General features: G+C 35.4%; 1 protein-coding gene across 7 annotated transcripts in view; it reads right to left on the bottom strand.

Annotated features, from left to right (window-relative positions):
* The window catches only part of GRIK2 (glutamate ionotropic receptor kainate type subunit 2), a 632,322-nt gene that overhangs the window by 237,065 nt on the left and 372,095 nt on the right, over positions 1-23,162 (bottom strand). For all 7 annotated transcript variants that reach the window (XR_011422112.1, XR_011422111.1, XM_001503914.7 and 4 more), the window contains exons 9-10: positions 20,689-20,796; positions 5,618-5,731 (exon numbers count right to left, since the gene is read on the bottom strand). Coding sequence is in view for 5 of the 7 variants with exons in the window: in XM_001503914.7 (XP_001503964.1) it covers positions 5,618-5,731; positions 20,689-20,796 (222 nt within the window). In the remaining 2 variants the exon portion in view is untranslated. The remainder of the gene's footprint in view (positions 1-5,617; positions 5,732-20,688; positions 20,797-23,162) is intronic.

Raw genomic sequence — 23,162 nt, 5'->3', positions numbered from 1 at the left:
AGAACGATTTAGAGGATGATTCAGTCAGTCTTCCCTTTTGTACTGTGATTCTTTCCATTGTCCTTGAGACTTTGCTCCCAGATAAGCCTTCTAAATCTGTGAGCTGAGACAATAAAGCTTTACAAGCCTAAGCAAGTAAACTCAATAGTGCAATACGTAACCTTCCAGGAAGTGCTAGAAAAATTAAAAAATAAGACTAAGTTGCAGATGCAAGCACATTTGTTAAATTCATTGAGCAATGCGGAAGAAAGAACCTCCTTAAGAGTGCCTTTTGTGAAAAAGTAAACAAATTCGTAGCCATTTGCACACTAAAATGGTATTAGTTGCCAAGAGAAAGAACACGTAGTTGGCCTTTAAGTGCTAGTAATCTTTTGATAGACAAAAATCAATTATTATACAGAAGCAGCACAGTGGGAAGCACTCAACACACTTAGGCCTGAAAAAAATCTATTGAAAACCAAGAACACAGAGGGAAAATAAGCAATTCCCATACGAACTCAAGTATTCGGTCATTTGATCCTGCCTCTAGTTAGTGAATCCACAGCAGTAAGGACAACAGGATGAAGGTATAAACTGAAGATACAGCACACGTTATTCTTCTACATCTCATTCGAATTAGTATTTTTGGCAATTAGGAATTTTTATGTAATAAGCAAAATCATCATAAATGAAAACATGATTCTAAAGTTGCTATTTTTAGTTCCATTAATAATGATAAACACAAGAAGCAAGGGAATTTTAATAACAATTGAACTTGAAATTCAAAGACCAGAGAGGTAACGTGAGGAATGTTAAGGAGACGGCATAAGCAGAACTGAGTTTTGGGTCTAGACCTTCAGGTGAAATTACGTAAATTTCCAAATTGCATGATACCATGAATCTTAAATCAAAACTAAAAAGAATCTAAACATTTAAAAAATTGTTTAAGGCTTTCTAAAATGAATCCATCCTATGATATAACCATACGCTGCACTCATGTAGTGCATTGGGCATAGGTTGTGTTGTTGATGGGGAGTAAAAGACATTTGTAAACAAGATGCTTAATCTCAATTCTAAACAGAGAATGAGAGAAGCCCCAATGCTATTTTGATTGCCCAGGAAAATCTGAGATTATGGATTAAAGAAGCTGAAAGAAAACTGAGTGCTAAATGAAGAGAGGAGAGAAACAAGAGGCTCAAGACATCCAGGCAAGAGTAGCCTGAATCTTGGCCTCTGTTGACGGGAATGTCTAGACGTCTGGGGACACACTCATCATGGCATATGTGGGATTTCTGGATGAGACACATTGTTTTAGGTAAACAATTCTCAAACAGGATGCTATTTTGGTCACAAACTATAGTTGTTAGACTTTTCCATAATGAGCCAGTGGAGCTCTCGTTGTATAGTATCAGTTGTTCAAGTTGGCTACAGAGATTGGTTGAAACTCTGATACTCTACTTTTAGCTCTGTGATCACGAGTAGGTTACTTAGGAAATTTGGACACCCAGTTTCCTCACCTGTAAAATAGAATTAATAATAGTATCTATCTCGAAAGGTCATTATGACAATTAAATGAGTAAATCCATGAGTAATGCTTTGAACAATGTCTAGCACATAGTAGACATGCAAAAAATGTCCTAGCATTTTTTGTAATGAACCGTCTTCATATAATCATATGTGATGAAGCTGAGAAGCAAACCAAAGCACCAGCCACCATCATAGTCTTCTTTCAATTTTGCAAATTTTCCAAGATCTTTCCTGCTTCAGGGCCCTTGCATATGCTGTTCTCTCTGCCAAGAATTCTCCTTTCCCCTTTCTTTAGCTTGCTAATTCCTTCTCAAACTTCAGGTCTCATCTGGCTATTCCTCTGCAGTGAGGCCTAATCGGACTAATCCTTCCACTCTTGACCTCCAGTATAACTCAGGATCAACCTGTAAAAGATATCAACCATTTATCTTTTTCTTATATCCTAATCACAAGGTGCAGTGTGTGTGTGTGTGTGTGCGTGTGTAATCCTCTATATGAATCCTTACCATTTTCTGAGCTTCATGAGGGCAGGAGACCATGTCTATTGTATTCATCAAATACAGCTTTTAGTTCAATTTCACCATTATTCAGTACATATTTGTTAAATAAAAAAATAAATGAATAAAAATAAATGAATGCATAAAATTCAAGAGAAATGGACCTGATTATGATTAGCATAATCAAGTGAATTCTAGAAAACCTCACTAGTTTTTTTTAAGACACATAATAAAAATGTTGAACAAGAAGAAGCGAATTTCTCTTTGTGGAGATGTCATTATTCACAGCACAGCCAGAATCTCCTCTGACATTTTCCAAGAGAGAAAAGCACAAAATAATCATAACATAAATCAAATGATCATAACTGCCTTATGAAATATGACTTAAACACCAATAAATTACATCAAGCATAAGACTTCCATAGATAAGGTAAATTATCTCTTCAAATCTATTCTTTTCTTGATTGGGGGTACTTTGTGATCAGAGTACTCAGAAAAATAATTTTTTTAACTAAGTGATATAAAAACAAAGTGCCTTTCCTTTTAATAAATATCAGTATCTCTTAGAAACCAGTAGAGTGACATACTCTAGAATATAAAGTAAACTATTTATTAAAATGTGAGCTTTGAGTATGTTCCACAGTTGACCTTACACCTAAGTTATATAGAGCAATGATCTGAGAAGTAGTTCTCAATCATCATTATAGATCAGAAAGATCTGGGGAACTTAAAAAGATGAAGATGTCCAAGGTCCAAAGCTCAAAAATACTGTTTCAAAGGTATGGAATTAATTTTGTATAGCAGTACGTTTTTAAAAGCTTTATGATTGGCTCTGATAAGATGTTAAGATTAAATACTACATGTTTATCTATAGATACAAAATTGTTTATTATTGAGAAAAACATCAGATATTTTTTATAAAACAATGCAGAGGGGCTGGCCCGGTGGCATAGCAGTTAAGTTCGCACGTTCTGCTTCTCAGCAGCCCGGGGTTTGCCAGTTCGCATCCCAGTTGTGGACATGGCACCACTTGGCAAACGCCATGCTGTGGTAGGCGTCCCACATATAAAGTAGAGGAAGATGGTCATGGATGTTAGCTCAGGGCCAGTCTTCCTCAGAAAAAAGAGGAGGATGGGCAGCAGTTAGCTCAGGGCTAGCCTTCCTCAAAAAAAAAAAAAAAAAAAAACTTTGGAAAAAACAACCCTGAGTAATTAAGAAGACTGAGAAATGATATGGGTAGTCTTAATCATCCACTTTGTTTGAACAAGAAGTTTGCAATAACCTGCACACTTGAAAAATATTTAAACATAGTCATTTGAAAGGTGCATACTACCTCCAATTTTCCATTTAGTTAAATACCATTTATTTAATTTAATTTAACAAATATTTGTTGAGTGCTTGCCATGCCTAAGACACTTTTCTCTGACATTGAGAGATCAAAAAAGTATAAAATTTGATCATTGGCCTTGAAGAGATTCATGTTAAATGGAGTCACAGATATACACAAATTTTCTAAACTAAAAAAGCAATGCATGGTAAGTGCCACAATAGAGTATTATGACACATAAACTGTACCCCCCACACCCAGGCACACTCACAAACACACGTACACACAACATGGAGAGATCAGACCATTTCATGGAGTGGGTGTCTTTTGAGACAGGTCTGGAAGGATGAAGAGGATTTTTCACAGGGGAACATAAAGAACTGAGCAAAGATTTAGAGTCTAAAATAAGTGATGCATTTGGGAGTTTGGCTGGATCAAGGAGAACACTGAAAGAAGTATGGGGGCCAATTGCTGAAGACTACAGATGTCCCCTGCACAGCACTCTCTACTCTGCGGGCATTGTAGAGGCACACATGGTGTAAAAACAGGAGACACAGTCAGATCTTGTTCCTCCAAGAAATGTTCAGTGATGTTGGGAGAAATACTGCACATGCGAAGTAAAGGACAGTATAATATTAATTCTAAATAATATAAAGTACTGACGGGTACTATAATATCTCAGAAATGGAGAGAAACATGGTGCAGACAAAGGGAACAGGGTTGACATAATCACAATAATAGGGTAACTGCTTATTCCAGTTCAATTAAAACACAGGGTTCTGGAAAGGGAGTAATAATGGGAAATAAAGATAGAAAGGTAGGAAAAGACAAGACTGTAGAAGGCTTTGAACATCAGGGTCAAAATTTGGGGGCCTTTTTAAAGGTCCGTAAGGATTCACTAAAGATTTGTAAGCAAGGAAGCAGGAAAATGACAGAAGTAGATCTTTACAGTGGAGGGTTGGGTGCATTGCAAACAGGAACGCTGTTGGTATGAGGGACAGTTACGTGGCTACTGCAATAGTCCTAGCAGGCAGTAATGAAATCCAGGACACACCAGCAGAAAAAGGATGCACTAGCATCCTGTGAGAATATTCCATCTGAAAACCAGGGATGGTGGATTGGTGAGTATGACAGTTATCTTTGAAAAGAGAGGGAGATATAAAATTAAGTTAAAAAGGACCTAAAAAGTTTGAATATGATGGATAAGGAATCAAGTATTCACTGAGGTTCTTAGAAAGGGAGTGTTTAAAAGACTTCATGAGCTTTCATCACCATCATTTCATGATTACCAGCTTTGCTTCACTATCAAGAGTCTGTAACCAAAGTTATTTTACTTTGACATGCCTAGAGATCTGACATCCGTTGCTGTTACTAAAAGGAGAAGATTATGAATTCCTCCCAGCTTGATTTGCCACCATAGATCAAATGTAGAAATTACATAAATGCTGAAACTGTGTGGTGGTTTGTTCTGGACATTAACCTTACATTTTTATTGACTACCCGGGGAGACATAAGAACTACCATTGATAAGCTTATTCTATAGGTAGAAAGTACCGACTAAATAATATAAGAGCTCCTTGCTTATACTAAAATTAAAATTCCTATTTGCAAAAGGCATAGTAGGCAGAAGTGAACATTACTGTGTGATCTAATTAAAATATGTAATTACAAGAGGGGTAAAAATATCTAGCTTATCAGTATTAATTTAATTCTGTTGGCGTGAAAATATTTCTGGCATAAAAAAGCACTTGTCATTTGATTTCATTAGGGAGATTAGTAAAGTAAAAGTGATTCTCCATGATGAAAACAATTAAATTGAAAGCAAGGTTAAAATAGAATTATAATAGAAAAAAATCCAGAAAAATGAATGGCATGCCCTCTGGAATATATTTTCAGGAGACAAAAGCGGAAGCACAGTTCACATGAGGCTCGTCACATAACTATATTTATACAGCTGCATGCTCACGCATTTTTCAAATCTTAACATCGGCAATTCTTCAATAGCAACTAGTTTCGCAGAAATTGTAAAGATTTTCAGTAATATATGAAGCTGTATTATTAGTCAACATAAGCAGCCCAAACATTAATACAATTTCCATCATTGAAGACTAACAGAATAAAACTGTGACTAAATTAACATTGACTCATCTGTTAGACAGTAATTGCTAAGTAACTGTAAAATGCATTACATTTTGTTCATTACTGCTTCAATTATAATGTCCTTCCCCAACCACTTCCGTCTTTATTTCTACAGTTATCCAAAAAGAACGGAAAAACAAATACCTACCAAAATGGTGGTAACAATCAAAGAACGATTGGATAAGGAATCTGTGATGTTGGCTGGCTTTCCCTTTTGACTTTCTGTCATATTCAGGCCACTGGCCGGATCCCAAGTTCCAATCTATAAAAGAGCATATGTACTTTGTAAATTGCCCATCAGGCACGTGGGAGAGAGAATTGCAAGAGAAAGTTAAGACTGCTAACACTTATTATTCACCTCTGCTGCATTATCTGCTGTCGTTAAAGTAAAGGCTGCTTGTTTTAAGCATGATTCACTGCTCTGTGAAGTGTGTCCAGTGAAGTGTGACATTAAATAACAAAATGATCCACTGCACTTCAACAGTCAGTGTGGGAGCTTAATTCTCTATTCAAACTTTCATTCACCAAGATAAACCACATTTGATGATACCTTGATAGCTGGCTGGAAACTCATTAACAGCACATGTCTCTTACTCTAATGGATCTATCTCATCCTCTCATTATAAAGATAACATGCCATGTTATACGGACAAAGCTAAGAGACAGAGCAAAACCTGAGGATCCAGGGTAAATTAACAGGTAAAGGCAGGCTTAACAAGGCCATTGATTGGTATTCTGCATAACCTCGAGTAGGGCAAACTCATATCTCGAATTACCTTGGGAGCTTTTAAAATATACCTTTGCAGGTTTTAAAACACTCTGAGTAAAGGAGATTACAGCACAATCTCATCTGGATAACTCATTTCAATATTTGCACCTATATTCTATTTAACATGTGTTTTAATTTAACTAATATCCTCTGATAGAGTAGGCCATATACTCGCAGCGTGCAGACATTTTATATCCACTGAACACAGCCTGCGGGATGACACAGAGATGCCTCTGGGAGACACATATAAGCACAGGATGCCACTAACTTCACAGATCGAGTGGGTTACATGCACCTGCATCATTGCACTGTCATATAACAATGGTCACCGCCAAAGGGGAACAGAGGTAAAAGGAGATGCTAAGTCAGTAGTTCTTTTCCCCACTCTCTCAAAGCTGGAAGTTATCGATGGTGAAATAAGTTTTCCTTACCCTCCTAGCCAATTGCCCAACTTATTTTCCTCAAAGGAAAGAAAAACTACCAATTATCAATTTATATTTAGAATAAAACTTTGTATATAAATTAAATTTTTTTTTGAGGAAGATTAGCCCTGAGCTAACATCTGCTGCCAATCCCCCTCTTTTTGGTGAGGAAGAATGGCCCTGAGCTAACATCTGCGCCCATCTTCCTCTACTTTATATGCGGGACGCCTGCCACAGCATGGCTTGCCAAGCAGTGCCCTGTCCACACCTGGGATCTGAAACGCCAAACCCCGGGCCACCGAAGCAGAACGTGCAAACTTAACTGCTGCGCCACCAGGCTGGCCTCTAAATTAAATTATTTTTAAAGTGGCATTGATTTAGCAGGCAATATTTGCCCTGGTCTACCTAATATGCTAATAAGGGTCTCATCAGCATAATCTCATGGAAATTAAATATTATGATACTTTTATTTTCCTTATATTCCAGCATATTTACTCTTTTTACTACCTTTTTTCATTTGCATAACTTTCCTAGCAACCTCTTAAGATATCCATTTTCCTTTAAATAAAGAAACACAAAAGTAGAAACAGTGACTTTTGTTATTCATAAGAAGAATAGATATGTCATTCTAATAGTTGGATATAAGTGTAAACCCTAATGTATTTTTTCAAGAATATATATAACTATAATAGGTACTCAATATTCACTTTTTTTTAGTGATGTCTAAAAAAAAACTCTAGCTATATTTTTCACATGAAGTTAATTTTCCTCTTGCCATTAAAAACTAAATATTTCTGATGTTTGTATCAATAAAGGAAAAAGTCAAATAATACAGTGAGAAAGAAAATATTGATTCAGGTGGGCCAGCCCAGTGGCCCAGTGGTTAAGTTCGCACATTCTGCTTCGGCAGCCCAGGGTTCTCTAGTTCGGATCCCGGGTGCAGACCTATGCACGACTTGTCAAGCTGTGCTGTGGTGGGTGTCCCACATAAAACAGAGGAAGAAAGGCACAGATGTTAGCTCAGGGCCAATCTTCCTCAGCAAAAAGAGGAGGATTGGTGGCAGATGTTAGCGCAGGGCTAATCTTCCTCAAAAAGAAAGAAAGAAAATATTGATTCAGCATCGTTTCCAAAGTAAATTATCTACTGGCCAATTAAATTTCTTTAGTTTAGATTATGATACCATAATGTCATAAAGACGTCTAATTGTAATTCAGGGTCAATAATGCAAGACATTTGGGGACCAGGTAGGTAACATCAACATGCAAAATGGTAGGTCATACGACAGTAGTAAGAATTTCCCAGGCAAGGGTGTGCAGTTTTTAAATCTCACAAAATCTCATGGCAGAGTAGTAAGTAGGAGCCACAATCCCAACTCTGCTCTGTTCACAGAGTTGTGTGCCTTGGGCTGCATGTTCCCAAAAAGGAGCTTTTTACAAGTTCCCAGTTAGGCCTCTCCAGAGCTAGTAGAGACCCTGCTGGGGACCCGGGTGGAGAAGGACAGAGGGGATGCAAACCTGGAATGCCTGCTGACCTGCCTAAAGTGTTTCAAATTCAAAAGCATTAAAAAACCGCTCTGTTGGCTAAATAAAACATCTGCAGGTCATATTTTGCAGTGACTGCCCCTGGTCTATAATTAATACCTATTACACATTTGTTCCCTTAGATTTTCTTTCCTCTCTTTTTTCACCATTGGCTAAATAGCTGGACTTTTCAGACATGTAATTCTACCAACCAAAGCCTTGGCAAACATCATTTGCCCACTGTTGTCTGCCTAATGCTTGATCATGAACTCTCAAGCTTGCTCAGTAAATTTTTCAACTTTCTAATCAAATCACTATTACCCATTTCGCTTACCATTGTCCTCCATAATTACTTTTATAAAAAATAATTTAGCTAGATGTTCATTCATCTAAACATGTTAATCTAGATTCATTCTCTGTCAGTTGCTTTTCTCGTATGACTTGGATGGAAGAGTTCTGGCTCATAGTATATGAATCTATAATTTCCTGTAATCACATATATTAGGTATCCTATTTTGCAAATCTCAGGTTTCTTAGCAGAATATTACAAAGTTTCAAAAATTTCAGTGGCATTGAATTGTAATCAAATAAAACATTGTGTGATTCCTAGATTTTAAACCTCTTGGGACTGTACTATTCAAAACTTTCTAATTGAGGAAATTGTCACCAGGGTTTTTTTTTTTTTAATTTTGGCTTTGTTTTAATCAAAAGAACCATGGACTAAGTCAAGACAATCTTTTTACTTCTAATCTATTTTCAGAACCACTATTCTTTGATTATATGATTTAATCAGGTCTTTTAAGTACTTTTGTAAGTTCTAAAATGGAATAAAGGTATCGAAGCACCACTGACCTCACAGAGACGTTTCTAGTAGAGTGGGTCTAGATCTTGGTTTATTTGGACACTTCAAGTTTACAGTTGTCTTCCTGGTATAAATATTAATAGCACCCTCTTGTACAATTAAAAATGTCATGGTTTGGATAATAAATTATAAAATCACCCTAATTATAAGGATCAAATTAAGTAAGTAATGTGAAAGTACTTTAAAAACCATAAAGAACTATAGAAAATTATGGCATTATGCCTTTTTATCTTATTTAATGTTCTCAATGGTTCTTAAAATAAATTTGCTCTTCTTGTCATAAACAGAATGCATATTTATAGTTGTTGAATTATAAAATACGCAAAACATATAAAAGAGAACATCAATTTAAACTTTGAATCCAGAGTCACATAGAGCTATTATGAGGATTAAATGAAAAAGTCAAGATAATGTGTTTATAAGAAAGCTATAATTATTACATCAATTATCAAATATATCCTATTTGTACACTATTATGAGCTTTTTCTCCTGGCATCAAAAATTGATCAAATTCATAATTTTTTTTTTTGAGGAAGACTAGCCCTGAGCTAACATCCACCAATCCTCCTCTTTTTGCTGAGGAAGACTGGCCTTGAGCTAACATCCATGCCCATCTTCCTCTATTTTATATGTGGGACGCCTACCACAGCATGTCTTGCCAAGCAGTGCCATGTCCACACCCAGGATTCGAACTGGCAAACCATGGGCCGCCAAAGCGGAACATGCCCACTTAACTGCTGCGCCACCAGGCCAGCCCCGATCAAATTCATAATTGTAATGACTATATAAAATGAACATAGCATGATTTAACCATCATTGCTATAAGTAAGGCTTTAGTAAACAGCTATTTATAAATATTTGCTTATGTGTTTTATTATTTTAAAAATAGATTCCTAGAATTAGAATTACTGATCCCAAATAATATGAGTTAAGACTGTTAGTACATCTTGCCTCATAGCTTTCCAAAACAACTGCTGTACTTATCTTCTCCCTGACAATTCATGGTAGTTCCCATAATACAACTGTCTTTCTAAAAATTCATCTTTTATTTTTAATAGTTTGACTTAACATAATCAAAGGATATTATAATAGTTTATGACAGTTGCCTTTATTTATAGAAAGTATGTCTTATTACATAAAAATAACTTTTTATTCCAGTTAATTCTTTTCACCTACACATCCAGTATCTAATATTAATCACGCTTACCTTGCTTTTATTATTTGTGTATGTGCATTTGCTGATAAGTCATTTTCTACGCTTTCGCTTTTAACATAGTTCTTATTTTATGGATTTCTCTGTGAGCAGCTCATCAGTGGATTTTTTTTAATGTCCTATCTTTTGTCCCCCTGAATCTTATTTTTAGCTCTGCTCCTTTCATATTATCTGCTTTTCTCTATTCTTTTTCTACCTCTGAATTTTTTCGTAGACAATTTTCCCTACGGTAATTTGAGAGATAACCAAGTTTTAAGAATACTAATGGGTACTGCAGATTTTTGTTTAAACTTTTACAATCATTCTAAAACCAATATTGAATCATAAAAATTAAAATGACATTTATTCTATGAAAATTCACTGCTTTGGTCCATTCTGCTACTATGCATATTGATTCATATTTTTAGCTAATTTAATCTGGGGTTGTGAACACTGCCTCTGTGTTTCTTTTGCTTTGTATATTATAGATCATCTCTCTCCAGGGAAAAAAATAGAATTTTTGATATAATCTTTAAGACAATTATTCAAAACCTTTTCTCTGCATACTTTACCTGCTTTTGATGTTTATTAGGATTTCTAGCCAGAGGTACCTCTTTGTTGACTGTTTGCTTTTCATTTATCATTGTTCTTCGACAAGACTTGATTTATTTGTAAAGGATAACTAAGTGACATGCTTCTTTCTGTTTGCAGTTTTGGAAATATTTTTGTTGCATTCCTATACAAAGAACACTTGGCTAAATAAAGACATCATGTCATAACCTTCTTCCTTAAGAGCTCTGTAAGTCTTATTCAGGTTTTCTAATATTTAATCTTGCTGAAAAGGCTAAGGCAGCCTAATATTTGTTTCTTTGCTGGTAAACATTTTTTCCTTGAAGCCTTCTAGTATTCTCTATTTGGAAGTTTTAAATCTCAATCAGGAGAGAAAGAGAAAGAGGGAGAGAGTATGGTTCTTTCCAAATTATATTTGCCAGAAATATAACTCATTTCTCCATTTTCTGAAGGTGAATTTTATTGCATTTGTAATTTTCCTGAATTACTCACGTTGTCATGTCTTCTGTAAATGTTATACTCTTTATATGGAATATCATTTCCCCTTTCACTACCTCACATATGTGTCTTGATCATTGATTCAAAATTTGAGAAAAGCAGTTCCCTCTTCTGTGTAGCAATGACAGAACAACACATATATGCCCCCAACATGTATCACCCTACATTTCCATTGTCATTCTTTCCTTAACCTTCTCTAGTTAAAACTCAAATCCCCTGAGGATGGAGCCTGGCTTACTCATCCTTTTATCCCAAGGCCTTTGAATGTAGGACATACTAGGGGCTTTCTATGTGAGGGCTCAGAATATAGGTTAAATGAAGAAATAAATATGCTCTCTTCTTTGTCTCAAACGCAGGTTATGTTTTGCTTGGAATTAAAATTATTTTCATTTTGATTTATCTTATCCTCCTATGTTAGACTCTAAGTGCCTTGAGGGAAGGACGTTACCACTTTGATTATAGATAATAAATATCCAATGAATATTTATTGAATGAATGAATGGAATAAGTGAAGGAATTACTGCATGATGAAAATGTCAGGTCTTTTTAAGTTCTTAACTTTCCAAATCTATTCATTCACTCATTTGGAAAATATTGAATATATATTACGTGTCTATTCTTCTACATCTACATGTTTTGCTTTCTCTGCTTTGTTCCTCATGTTTTGTTCAAGCTCTATCTTAATATCAAACTTAACTTATGGGAGTATTATGCCACACAACTTTGTTATTTATTTGCATTTTTCCTGAGCTATATTTTATATATGTTAATATAAATATTTTATAAGAATTTTATATAAATATTCTATGCTTTATTTTACATATTTCTCAGGAATGTTTAAATTCTTCATACAATTTTATTTGGTAACCATACTTTCTCTTTGGTTTCTTTGTTTTATTTTTTCGTTTAGAAAAGAACATTTGTTTTCAGAGTGATTTTTAAATTATTTAAGTATGCCCTTAATTAACTGACACTTTATTTGTTTATCTTTGTTTTTGACAGTTTTCTCAGTATAAATTTCCTTTGTTTGTCAACTTATATTACTCCTTTATGTCCAAAGGATGTTTTTCCTCCCTCCCCTGAGCTACATAATTGTTTACCTCCTCTGTAACTAGCATCTTACAGTTTCTTCTAAAGGCATATATTAGCACTGTTTCATGTAAGCAGAATCAGTGGGACATGTTTCTTATTCTCGATGGAATTTGCAGTAATAATCTGTTTAACAAGTACACCAGGAACTTTCTCAAGTAGGAGCAAAATAAGTATTCCCGGCTAGGTTTAACAATATTAGTTAAAAATAAAGTCAAGCTCATTTAAAGTTAAGACATTATTTAACGTAAATTCTCCACCAAAAAAAATAGTTGACACAATAGAATCTATCAAAATTCTATTTATATTGTCTTATTGACATTTACTAACAATCCAATCATGGATGTTGGGGGATGAAAAAAAACAGTGTAGTTTTTCACTACAGAACGATGTAAAAAAGAAAAGGAATTCTCTGATTACACACTGTTTTAACTTAATGTCAGACAAATATGTTTGCCTTGAGCAAAGAGCATAAGTGGTACTTTTCCAAAGAAGGCCTTTGTGGTGATCATGAGACACCACAGTGTACATTATGTTTAAAACGGTCTTAGCACAATATAGAACATCTATCATAAAATGTTTGCTTTAAAAACAATTCTTCCCAATAATTAGTTGCCTCCAACAACATGACCTATAAAGTATAGTTTGCGTTGAAGTACATTTACCATTCCTTTCAGAAGAAAGGACATCCCTAATAGGACTGTTTGAGGTTATTGAGAAGTGGAGAGCATAAGGAAGGTATTGATATTAAATGCTAATTTATATTTAGGAGATAAATATTCTCTCCAATTGATTGAATACACACTGATGGACTGTATAGTTCTCTATTAACTAATGTGCCCATTCTTTCTGGGTAATTTGCAAACTCAGGTTTCTCAAGCCTATATGGTGCATGGAATAGTGGGGACAGGATTTTTTCAACACTGGTTTTCTTGCTAAGTGTTTCAGGCAAATTAGAGTTTTTTTTTCCTCATTTACTTCACCTCTTCTAATGTTGAACTTTTAAATGAAAAGTAGAGATAGTTACTTGCATTACTCTCCAATAGTACTGTCTAATAATAATTAATAGTAATGTACTTCCATTGGGCTAAGTACTAACAAGAGATCACTTAAAAAAGAACTGGCACCTGAGCTCTCAAAGATAAACATGAAACATTTTATAGAAACATCTTTGTGCTCCCTGACAGGAGCAAAGAACAATTACCTGGGAACTGGGCCACTTCATACATAAGATTTGGCCTATGAGGACAGTGCAAAGAACACCTAGTTAATCATTTTCCTAAAACTGTCTTTCCACCAGTTTCCACAGGGTCTGGAATTTCACCATTTGAGAACTACAGTGTTCATAAGAGGACAATAAATCAATACATGTATAATTATCTCACAGAAAGGGATGACTAATCTAAACATAGATCTTTCACCTTTAGGATTTTTATTTTTGTCCAGGGCAAAGTCAAGGCTAAAACATAATTAAGCATTAAGAGACAGGTGGTAGTTTTGATTTTTTTAAATAAAATTTGAATCAATGAATTAACTGTCCTCAAATATAACAATGTGATAACACTCAATTAAGGGCAATTTTTCCAAGGATAAAAATGCAGTTCAGAGATTACTTTGACATCAAACCAATGCACTACAATTTCGATTAGTATACATGTTTAATTCAAATTCAGTAGTTAAAAGAAAAATGTCAATATTTGGTATTCTCTGAGGGGCCAAAATAAGAAATTATGTGCCCTCAAATAAGGTAACCCTATTGACTTCTAAACATAAACATCAACTGTAAATAGTTTTCTTGTATATTTTACCATCCTGAAGGTTAAAAGTTATCAAGCTAAACAATAACTATAAACATACTGACACACAACCAAAAAATGTCAGTACAGTTGTGAGACAAGGCAAATAATGAATTCTATATAAGAGTTAAACAAATTAAATGGTTAACATCTCCAAAGAAAGACAGTAGGCTTGGATCCTGCCCACGAAGCATATTTTTCTTTTTAAGTAGTAAATAACACATTTCTGACTGGCTTAAAGCTTTCTAGTCAACATCACCATTAGCATTGCTTTCCTACAGGGAGGCAAAAGAAATGTCAGTTCCTGGGAAAGTTGGGGGTCATGTTGCCATGGGGACTAGGGTATGGTATCAAATGCCATCAAAGAGAGGAAGATAAAAACTGGTATGTGTCAGGTATCTAGAAATCTATCAAAGAAATAGCTCTCACCTATCTAGTGTGGATTTTCAGATTTAGATAAATTTTGAAGTCTATAAATTCCAGACTCTTTTCATAGGGAGTTAATGAATACAGGATTCTACAGGCAAGAGAAATGTCAATAGTAAAGATCTCTAAAGAAATTACCACTTTTTCTTAAAAAAAAACTCCACAAAAAAATTCTTCAAAAAGCACTTTGAAACTTGTTCTGATCTTGGAATATAGATGCCTGTAAACTCAGGCAGGAACTACTAATTCTCATCCTCTCCAAATATTATCAAAATATTTGAGTTTCCATCAAGAAGCCTAGAGATTACTGATACCAGCTTTTGTCCTAGTGGGTACAAATGCAAGCAGAGAATATTCAGGAAGTAAAGATGTTAAAAGTTGAAATGAAGCTTCACTTGAATGTGAAATATGACAAATTTAAACTTTTTGAAGGTTTGCAAATATGGACTATGTTGCCTTCTGTTATTTATATGAATTCTTAACTTTGCAGAAATTGTAAACATATATTCGATAAGATGGCTTTTTGCAGATGTTTTCTCAAGATTGTCTCTGAGGATGTACAAATTAGGAGCCTTTTTTTTTTTTTTTTATCAAACAAGCATCCTGGGGAAAACACATGGTGTAATTGTTCATAGTCCTAAACACTTCAAGGCCCCTTAGCACCATCTCTGGCCAGAGAAATGTATTAGTTTAATCCTTAGGTTTTTTCAAAATTAATATAATATTAATATACAAGCCAATCTTAATAAAGATTTATTAGACCCTTTCATTTGGGGAGAAAGAGAATTCTATTCTCCAAGATCTATTTTAATATAAATATCCCATTCAAGAGAATATCAGCAAAATAACCAGAACAGATAGCAAACTGTGATGCTAGAGACAGGACAGGAGAGGTAAACAAGAATGATTTTGGTTTAACACCTCTACTTAGAAGCAAATATTAAGTGATTTTATTATTGCATTATAGTTTCTTACAAGAAATTCTTTTTTTAGCATAAGTGGTTATTTTCCCAGTAACGGCTTCTAGACAGCTCATCTTGCAAAGGAAATACACTATTCAAAACTACTTTGTGGGAAACCCTTCCAACTGTTTTTGGTCTAAACAGAATCCTTTTGAAGTTATAATCTAAGACCCTTCTGAATATTTCCTAACATGTTGTGCTATTATTCTTGTGTTTTGTTCCATCTGAAGATGGTCTTTCCTAATCATGTAGCTAAGCTTCAGAGGATTAGGTAAGTAAAGTTAACCCATTTCCAATGGTAAACCACATCTTACTTACACATTCTAAAAACAAAACAAAACTTATAAAACTCATTTTATTGGCAGTTATGAAGACATTTTTGTTTACCCAATTTTTCTTTTTTCCTTTTGTTTTTATTTTTCTGAGGAAGATTTGCTCTGAGCTAGCATCTGTTGCCAATCTTCCTCATTTTTTGTATGTGAGCCACCACCACAGCATGGCCACTGATAGATGAATGGTGTAGTTCCGTGCCAGGGAACTGGGCCCAGGGCCACCAAAGCAGAGCACGTCAAACTTAACCTCTAGGCCACTGGAGCTAGTCCAATCAATTTTCCTTGACCTTTATCATTTTTTCTATTTTTCCCTCTCCTTCCAAATGACTCCAATAATTCCACTGACAGATTGAATATGCAAATAGACAACAGTCAGACCATGTATGACAATAGAACTTTAACCCAGAACCTCCAGAGCAAAGATCCTGGGAAGCCAAACTACAACCTCTGTAACAATCTGCCCAAAACAGTCCAAATTCATTCAGTAAACTCCAGCTTCCCTTATTTTGGTCACCCTTCCAACTCAGGCTCAACCAGAGAAAGTCAAATACACCCTTCAAACCAATCACCCAGGATGCCCCTCTTCTCATTGGCCCACCTCCAGTTTCCTCATGCCAACAATCTCCAATCAATGCATACCTGAGGCCTGCCCTTTTCTCCACTATGAAGCTTTTCCACTCCCCTGTCTGGCTTTACATCTACTGAATGTAAGTGATAGGAGCTGACTCCCTTGCTACAGCAAACTGTGAACAATAACTTGTTTCTTCTCGTTTGAATGGTCTTTGTTTATTTCCACACCATAAACTTATAAGAAGGGAAAATTTATAAATAAAATAATTTTTTCCACTTTTTCATGTAATATTGGAGTATCAGAAAGCATTAACTTGCACCATGCAGGGGACCAGATTCACCACTGGTACGATGTGCATGTTGGTAAGCTCAGACTTCACTGCTGCCTTCTCCTGCACTCTAAAATCCTTTACTCCTTGAAGCCTTGACCCACAACCTCAGCCCACTGATCACTTAACTATTTGATTTCTCTGTTGCCACTCTGTAGGTATGGAGCAAAGCTGAAAAAAGCAAAAACTGCTACAGGGAAATAACTTTGCATCAGACACTTAAGTAAGCATACTACGTGATGTACCTCTTATGATTCTCTTTAGTGATCCTTCATTCATTCAACAGTCAATAAGTATTTCTTGAGGATGTACTTTGTGCCAGACACTTTGTTAGGCCTTGAATATGTAAATAGTGGGAAAAGGGACACTTTTTCCCCACCTAACAGGATGTGTATTCTAGCTAGGGACACAGCCTTTTTTTTAAAAAAAAAAAAAGTACACATAAATACGTAATTACACATTGTGTTAAGCGCCAGGAAGGAAAAGTACAGGGCACTATGAGAAACTTACATTTGACTAGGCTTAGGGGACACATGTCTAAGGAAGTAATATTTAAACTGTGACCCCCGGGATGAGTAAGAGTTAGCCAGGGGAAAGGGAATAGAGATGGGCATCCCAGACTGGGAAAATTCTATCGCCAAAACAATAACAGCTTTAAATTTGTGAGGAAATGAAAAAAGCTGTGTACCTGGAGCATAAAAAACACCTGAGAGGTTGGTGAGAGTTGAGGAGAAGAGGGAGGGAATACGTTAGAAATCATGTTTGAATTTTAATCAAAATACAATGGGAATAAATGGAAGCATTTAAATAGAGGAATGAAAGGGATCAATTTGCTTTTAAAGACACCGGCTGGTTGCTGTGGTTTGGAGAATGAATTACAAGAGGAAGCAGAACAGACAACCTTATTGGGGCTCTAATGTAGATGTCCAAGTGAAAGGTCCCCTGGCTATGAGTGCAGCAATAGATGTGGTGAGAAAAGGACAGACTCTAAACATATTTCAAACATAGATACAATAAGGTCTTTGAACTGACCAGAAGAATTCAAGTTGGGAAAATCACTTATTCTGATTTTCCTTTCCCTATTGTTAGGACTCAATACCAGGCTCTTAAAGAAAGAAATTGTCCTATTATTTCCTGAGGTAGACAAAGTCACTTACTGTTTTTTCCCCTTATTCCCTCTCCCCTGCTCCAGAGAAAGCACTGCCATGCCCCCGAAAGCTTGATTGGACACACATGGCTGGTTGTGGTTGTGGTATTGGTGACCTTTTTGGACCATGGCTAACTGGGCTGGGTTCCCACCAAGGTCCCTGGCAAAATAGAGTGGAAAAGATTCACTTTGATCTATGGGCACTATCTAAGTAGAAAAGTTGTGTCCACAGCAGCATTTCAGTCCCAAGCTCAGTTTCTGGACATGTACGACCTCTCTGTGTTCACCAGAAACATCGTTGGTTCCTTCCTGCTCCACAATTGTAAACATCAGAAGCACAGACTTCCTTCTTATCAACTGTTTTAGTCCAAACTCATGAACCCCAGGCCACCAATGCGGAGCACATGAACTTAACCACTATGGCACCAGGCCAGTCCCCTCCACTTTTTTTTTGAGATGAGGAATTTGACACAAACAAGTTGAGTGGAAGGATGAAGTTCATACAGTTGTTATGACAGAACTCGAATTGCGGTTTAAACCCCCTGAGTCTATGGAAACTTCCTAACTGTGAACTCTATCAAGGTAGGAACTCTGTCTTTCCATCTGTGGATTGGTAACTATTCTTTTTAGGAAAAAATAAAAGTAAAACCAACAAGACTTATTAGTCTTCACAAGGCAAATATTGCTATTACCCCATGAAACAGTTGAAGACACTGTGTTTTAGAAGGATTAAGAAACTTGTCCATAAATAGTAAATGGCAGAACAAAGATTTGAGCCCAATTCTTTCTGAATCTAGTCCTTGATCTGTTAACCATATCTCTATTTTATGATCAAATCAAATACTATGCTATGTCTTTGCCTATATTGTTACCTTCTTCTGAAATGACTCAATCTCTACGAAACAATAATTCTTTCATTATTCTTTTGACACTTGAAACAATTTCCATCATATTTATTCACAAATGTGTGTTATCTGACCGCTACATAAAAAGCCCCTTGAGGGGCTGGCCCAGTGGTGTAGTGGTTGAGTTCATGTGCTCTGCTTTGGTGGCCTGGGGTTCACAGGTTCAGATCCTGGGCACAGACCTAGCACTGATTGTCAAACCATGCTGTGGCAGCATCCCACATAAAATAGACAAAGATTGGCACAGATGTTAGCTCAGGGCCAATCTTCCTCAAAAAAAAAAAGCCCTTAAGGATAAGGACTGTGTATAATTAATCTATCAAAACGAATTTTCAAATTTCAGAGAAGAATAAAAAATACCTATGAAATATCAGGGCAACATGTATAACTCACATGGTTGTACCTTGCTTATCAGTATGGAAGATCATCACTTGATAACCACTATATTCACGGTCTTTCCGTAATCCACATTAGAGGCTAGAGAAAGATTCTCTAACGTTTTCTTTATTTTAAGTCCAAGACAGGATTGAGCCTATAGGAAAAGCCTCACATTTTTATGTTGGTGTGTTGAAATATAAGCAATAGTCGAAGTTCATCCTAGTGACTTGGATACTTCCAAAAAATAAAGTAATAACCTAAGAGTTGACTAAACTCTACCATTACCAATTCCAGTCTTGAGTGTAGACTAATGTTCTCATCTTGGAAGCAAAGTAGTTAGGAAGTAACTGCCTCATGAATATTTGGGTTTCAGTTTATTATAAAAGATTGCTTACTTTGCATGATCTCGACAAAAGGCAAAATCTGAAATTCTCAGAAATTCTCCGTGGGAGGAGGTAATGCCACTCTCAGCTTCATCATCAGTTGGTCATGATGTACTTCTCCTTGTTTTGGTGACATTATCAAAAATATGTGTTTTCTCTCTCCTGCATCATTTGAATCAGTATTTAAAAATGCTGTTATCTCTCAGTCTAAAAGACCCCTTCTTCTGACTCAATTTGCTTCTTCAGTTTCCTGCTATGAATAATGCTCCATGTTCAATTGCTAGATGAAATATAAGATAGCTTACTATCTTTAAAGCAATATTATCTCAGTCAAATTGAATTTATTCTCAAGTTCTTATCAAAATATCTTTTCAATTTGTAACTTTTAATGATTCTATCAGAAAAATATCTAAATGCGTATATTACAAATACAAGCAAACATACACTAAAATGTTCTTAAAGTAAGCATATACCCAAATTCTATAAGCCTTGCCTATATTTTACCTCAATCCCTTGAAATGGAATCAAGTAAGATAGATCCAGTGTGACGTGTTGCATTTATGTTGATACCTACTTTACTTGTGTACATTAATTCAGACATTTCTGTTGAAGATGAACCAATAGTGGAAACAGATTTCTGTATTTAATCCTTTTCTATGGCCTGCTTCAAAGTAGAATAGTCTATGCAAGCACAAGTGATTGTAAGCTGCATATACAAAGACGCATATTAAACTAAATGTTTTCTAATTACTATATCAAACCTTACAGCTAATTAAGATTATATCATTAATATATATTCTATTCTATTATAAGTAAGATTATACGCAAAGTATCAGAAAAACTTGGTGAGAAAATAAAATTCTTAAATTCTCTTGACATCCTTTATCCTTGAGTCCTAATTGTCAATCATTATACTCAATATAATAAATTGAAGATATGTTTTTTAGAGTTACTCAATAAAGTTAAATGGCAATAAAACATGACTACGACAGGGGATATTTCTTGATTTCTTCATTAGGATATGTTTCATTGGAAAATTAAAGTAAAGAAACTGAATGCCTCAAGTACCTTTTCCAGACCTTCCTCCTTGAGGCTGATCACGTCCAAATCAAAATCTGTTCGTAAGCCATTGGTTTTGTTGAAAGTTATTCTGCCTGTGAGGCCTTCCCAATGTGCCTGTGGAAAAACAAAAAAGAAAAAAACACAGATTAGAAAATAAGTAAAGAAAGAGTAGAGAAAACATTTTTCCCAAAAAATACGAAATAGTATTTTTATTACTTCTCATAAATTTACATTGTTGCACATTTTTAAAACACTTTTTATTCTCTTCTGAACTAGAAAGGATATTTTTTCTAAATAAATTATCCTCATCTCAGTAAGAATTTGGTATAAATTTCTCATTTCAAATAATGAATTTTCCAGGTATAACTTTTCTTCATGAGAAATTTGAAGATTATAGAGGGATTTTTTGCTTATTTGTGAGGAAGATTGGCTCCAAGCTAACATCCCTTGCCAATATCCCTTGTTTTTTTTTCTCCCCAAAGCCCCAAGACATAGTTGTATATCCTATTTGTAAGTCATTCTAGTTCTTCTATGTGCGATGCTGCCACAGCATGACTTGATGAGCAGTGTGTAGGTCCACACCCAGAATCCAAACTGTCAAACCCGGGAAGCCAAAGTGGAGCACGCAAACTTAACCACTCGGCCATGGGGCCAGCCCCTGAAGATTATGTTTTAAAAAGCAAATCTCTTTCAGCAAAGTGAGAAGAATTTGGTCTCTTATTATAATATACGAAATAGTGAATATCTCACTGGAGATTACTAATGAAACTACTATTATAAATACCACTCTTAAATTCATACTAATATGAAAATAAACATATTGGGGGCTGGCTCCATGGCCTAGTGGTTAAGTCTGGCACACGCCACTTTGGCAGTCCGGTTCAATTCACAGGTGCAGACTTACACCACTTGCCAGCAGCCATGCTGTGGTGACATCCCACTACAAAATAGAGGAAGATTTGCACAGATGTTAGCTCAGAGTGAATCTTCCTCACCAAAAAAAAAAATAAAATAAAATAAAAAATAAACATACGTATTACAATGAAAGAAATGGAATCTAGGAAAAGCTGCATTACATAACTTCAATTATACACATTCCCCTTAGAATAATTAACTTAGTACTTTATTTTCCCTTAAGTGAGACTGGAAGAAATGTATCAAAATTACTTCTCATCAAGCTACAGTTTCTGTAGAATGAGCCCTCCATGTAGAAGGAGGTGGGAGTATAACAACCTAGCCACATAACGGGTTTACCCCTCAAAAGTGAGCAAATATCTGGGCTTTTCCAAATATAAAACGTTTTCCCATTCTGCTGGCTATATAACCAAAATTAGATGATTTATCTTATTTGTCATTTGCAAATAGCTTGGAAAAATACTTATACATGAAAATTTTAAATAACATAACATACACTCACTACTATAACACTTGGAAGAACATACACGAAGACCCCAAAGAAGGAAAACCCAGTAGATTTAGGGTAATATTTCAGTAAGGACTACAAATAGATATCATTCTTACTACATTAATAAGCTCCATGTGTTTCTTGAGTACTTATGTGTAGGGATTCTAAAATGCTTCTAGGATAATAAATTATACACAAAACAGAAAAAATTATAATACCTATTTATATGCATATTGCAACATGTCATCACTGAATTTAAACATGTGTTAACTGGTCTCCAATAAGGAAGAAACAATTACTTTTAACCCAACCTTTTCCAAAGAAAATAATCTCAGGCAGTTAACAAAAATGCATATTAGTATAAAAATAGACAATGGGATCAAGATGTACAGGAGTAGAAGTGTAGAATAGTAAAACAAATCTAGGATAAAGATAGTGCAAAGAAATGTACATCAAGTGAAACTACAGCTAATAAATTCCATCATAAATTCAATTCTGAACTTCCTAGCAACCAAAGCAAAGAAGAAAATACGATGAAAACACAATATACAGGGTCTATGAGACATACCAACTGCCCAGCAGAAGCACAGCTTTTCCTGGTACTGAGACCCAAGAGAAACGTCCCCTGTTGGTCCTCACAAGAAGGACACTGTGATTTAGTGGAGAAGGTTCTCAGTAACACTCTACAATAAACACAATAGCGACTTTCATACAACTGCTTCTTAGAAGGCTGTTTGACACACACCTCAATAGTCATGCCACGTTCCGAAAAAGGAATTCTTCACCTAGCCAGACCTATGCACTAAGTTCGCAGCTCTCTGATGCTCAGTTAAACCAGGAGTCAGTGTAGAACATAGGGCAATGAATGAACTGCATATTCTTCTGGGAGTATCATTTCACCTATCTGAGAGTTCAGCGAGAATTAGACAGGGAAAATTCATGGATATTCTTTGCCAAGGACCTGGAGATTCTCAATAACGATCCCATTTGCACTTTTACTTTCATGATTAATCATTTATTATACGATGAACTGATGATTTCTTTTAAGCTATTAATGAAAAATCTTATTTGGGAG

This window comes from Equus caballus, chromosome 10 (genome assembly GCF_041296265.1).
Source record: "Equus caballus isolate H_3958 breed thoroughbred chromosome 10, TB-T2T, whole genome shotgun sequence".
NCBI lineage: Eukaryota > Metazoa > Chordata > Mammalia > Perissodactyla > Equidae > Equus > Equus caballus.
The sequence above is the reverse complement of the archived record's forward strand: the minus strand, read 5'-3'. Positions and strand labels throughout refer to the sequence as shown.